Source organism: Triticum dicoccoides, chromosome 3B (genome assembly GCF_002162155.2).
Source record: "Triticum dicoccoides isolate Atlit2015 ecotype Zavitan chromosome 3B, WEW_v2.0, whole genome shotgun sequence".
Classification (NCBI taxonomy): Eukaryota; Viridiplantae; Streptophyta; class Magnoliopsida; order Poales; family Poaceae; genus Triticum; species Triticum dicoccoides.
In genome coordinates this window covers 128,839,938-128,842,676 of record NC_041385.1, presented here as the reverse complement: position 1 = coordinate 128,842,676, position 2,739 = coordinate 128,839,938, and the positions used below count along the sequence as shown (strand labels likewise).

The following is a 2,739-nucleotide window of genomic DNA, read 5'->3' as shown; positions in this document are numbered from 1 at the left end:
GTGCTACAGTGGGAAATACACTTTGGTTTCTAGTTGTATATGCACCATATATGAGAATTTTTTTAATATTTTAATAAAAAGTTAAAATAGATAAGAACTATTTTGACAAAACACTTGACTTACTTTTGCATTAGTATATAAATCTCGACGAAAAAAAAACAAAAGTTGACCTCACAGCAAAAAAGAGAAAATTTATTTGCTATTATAGGTCACTATTCACACTATTTTAGCCAAAAAATTGTCTTTTTTGAAAAGAAGTCAAAGGAATATTTTTTTTGTGGATTTTATTTCTCACGACTACAATAGAAGGTCAAGTTTATTTCAAAAATATTTTCAGGAATTTTTGATTTTTTGTTGAATTACTAAAAAAATTCCCATATAAGATGCATATGTCCCCATAGACCAAAAATTCCCCTCCATGCTACAGTAGTGCTACTACAAGTCTAGCTTTCAGTTGCACTGCTCATGCATGCATTCATATCCCAGTTGATCAATCTGGGCACCAGATCAGACTGCATGCATGCTGGATCATTATTCCACGTACGCCACTCTGCTCCAACCATTTTTCTTTATTTCCTGTTTCCTTCTTATTGGCATATGTTCCGTTGGTATACACATTTATTTACTTATTCCTTTGTATACACATTACTCCTTTGTATACACATCGATACACACACAAACAATTACACACATTTACACACAATAATATCTCCGCCCCATGATATAAGATGTTTTTACAAGCTAAAATGGCTTGCAAAAACCATTTTATATCGTGGGACACGGAGGGATTACATGTATATGGTTTGCCATCCAATGCACATGCACACATAGGACTTGCGAGCATCGGCGTAAGTACGTACGTAGCCCTAGCGGGCATCGTCTTGCCTCTTGTAAACCCTCACCTTGAGCCCGTCCTTCATGTGGAGTATGATGGACAGCTTGGGCTTCACCACGGCACCGGGGGCGACCTCCACCCTGAACCGCGGCAGGACGGCGGCAACCACGGCCTTCATCTGCGTGAACGCCAGGTCCTTTCCCAGGCACGTACGGGGCCCCACGTTGAACGCCACGAACTTGTACGACGGCTCGTGCCGGAGCCGCCCCGCCGCCGTCAGCCACCGCTCCGGCCGGAACTCCAGACAGTCCTTGCCCCACACCGACTCCATGCGCCCCATCGAGTAGAACGACACGATCACCCTCCTCGTAGGCCACACGGCCGGCCCGCTCGGCAGCGTGTCTGGCCGCGCTCCCGCCTTGTGCTCGAACGGAACCGGCGGGTACAGTCGGAGCGACTCCGAGAGGGCTGCGTGCAGGTACACCAGGCGCTTCAGATCGGCGGCGCTGGGGTGGCCGCCAGACGACAGGGTCTCACGGAGCTCGGCGAGGATCTTGGCCTCGACGTCGGGGTGGTTGGTGAGCAGCCAGAAGAACCATGTCAGGGCGGAGCTCGTCGTGTCGCGGCCGGCGATCATGAGGTTCAGCGTCGTGTCACGCAAGAACCGATCGAGCTCGTTTCCGTCCTTGCCTAGCTCGTCTTGGCATGCCATGTACAACGAGAGAAGATCAGCGGCGTCGCTTCCGTCGGCGTTGGTGTCGGCATTGGCAGCGCGCTCTCGCCGTAGCGAGACGTACTCGGCGATAGACGCGTCCAGCACCTGCTGAGCTTTGGTCATCTTCTTGTGATGGCCGATGTTTAGGTAGGTCTGGAGCCTCAGCCAGGCAATGGGCGTCACGTGCCTGTAGAACAACACCGCCTCGGCCTCGTCCATGGCCGCGGCGAATGGCACCCGTGGGAAGTCGGCGGCCAGGCAGCCGGGATCCGTACCGAATATGAACATCGCCGTGAGGTCGAACGTCAGGCGCATGAACACGTCCTGGAGGTCGACGACCGCGCCGCCGGCAGCGACGCCGTCGAGAAGCGGCACGAGCCCCTCGTCGAGCTTGCGGGCGGTACTCGCGGCGACGGCGGCGCGGAACCTCGCGTCCGAGAGCAGCGCGTGCGCCTTGCGCCGCTGGAACGCCCACGAATCCCCGTCGGCGTTGAAGATGCCGTTGCCGAGCACGTCGAACACGGCCGCGAAGTCCTCGCCCTTGGGGTAGTTGCCGAAGTTGGTCGTGAAGACATGCGCCACATCCGCCGGGTTGGCCGTGATAAGGACGTCCACGGGCGAGCCCCACGGGCCCCTGGCGACGTGCGACATCCCCGGCGCCACGCGCAGGAACTCCGTGAGCCACTCGTGCACGCGGCCGGCGTTGACACTGATCGCCGGCACCGAGCCGACCACCGGCCAGTTGGTCGGCAGCCCGTCCCGCCGGCGATACCTGAAGAACAACAGGAACAGGAAGCAAGCGAACGACACCATGATCTCCGGGTACTTGCCGAGGAAGCCTCGAACCCACCATGACACTTGCTCCATTTCTTTTGCGTCTGTTTACGCTATAGCCGGTGTTCTTGTACAAGTGAGCTAGATAGAGCTAGCTTGGCTTATTATATAGTGGAATGTGAGGTGAGGGGTTTGGGTTATAGGTGCAGAGATTTGGTGCACTTTGGCTGATAATGATGTGGCAAGAGAAGAGAGGAGGAGTAAACTCTTGTTTCTACCCAAGAGACCATATTGAATCAATGAAATCGCCATATATCCACTACCGGCGATGCTATACACACGGACAAAATTTCACAGGGTTTACGGGCTGCCACATGTGGCATACTTTGATTGGATTTAGGAAGAGGAAGGGCCC

General features: G+C 53.4%; 1 protein-coding gene across 1 annotated transcript; it reads right to left on the bottom strand.

The window, feature by feature from the left end:
* Positions 1–640: 640 nt before the first annotated feature.
* On the bottom strand, positions 641–2,417 carry LOC119280967 (alkane hydroxylase MAH1-like). Its single transcript, XM_037561634.1, has one exon. It carries the CDS (start codon positions 2,415–2,417, stop codon positions 867–869), a length of 1,551 nt encoding a protein of 516 aa, XP_037417531.1. The 3' UTR covers positions 641–866.
* Positions 2,418–2,739: the final 322 nt, after the last annotated feature.

Excerpts from the sequence above, each read along its gene's own strand:
- LOC119280967 (XM_037561634.1), bottom strand. The coding sequence starts at position 2,417 with ATGGAGCAAGTGTCATGGTGGGTTCGAGGCTTCCTCGGCAAGTACCCG.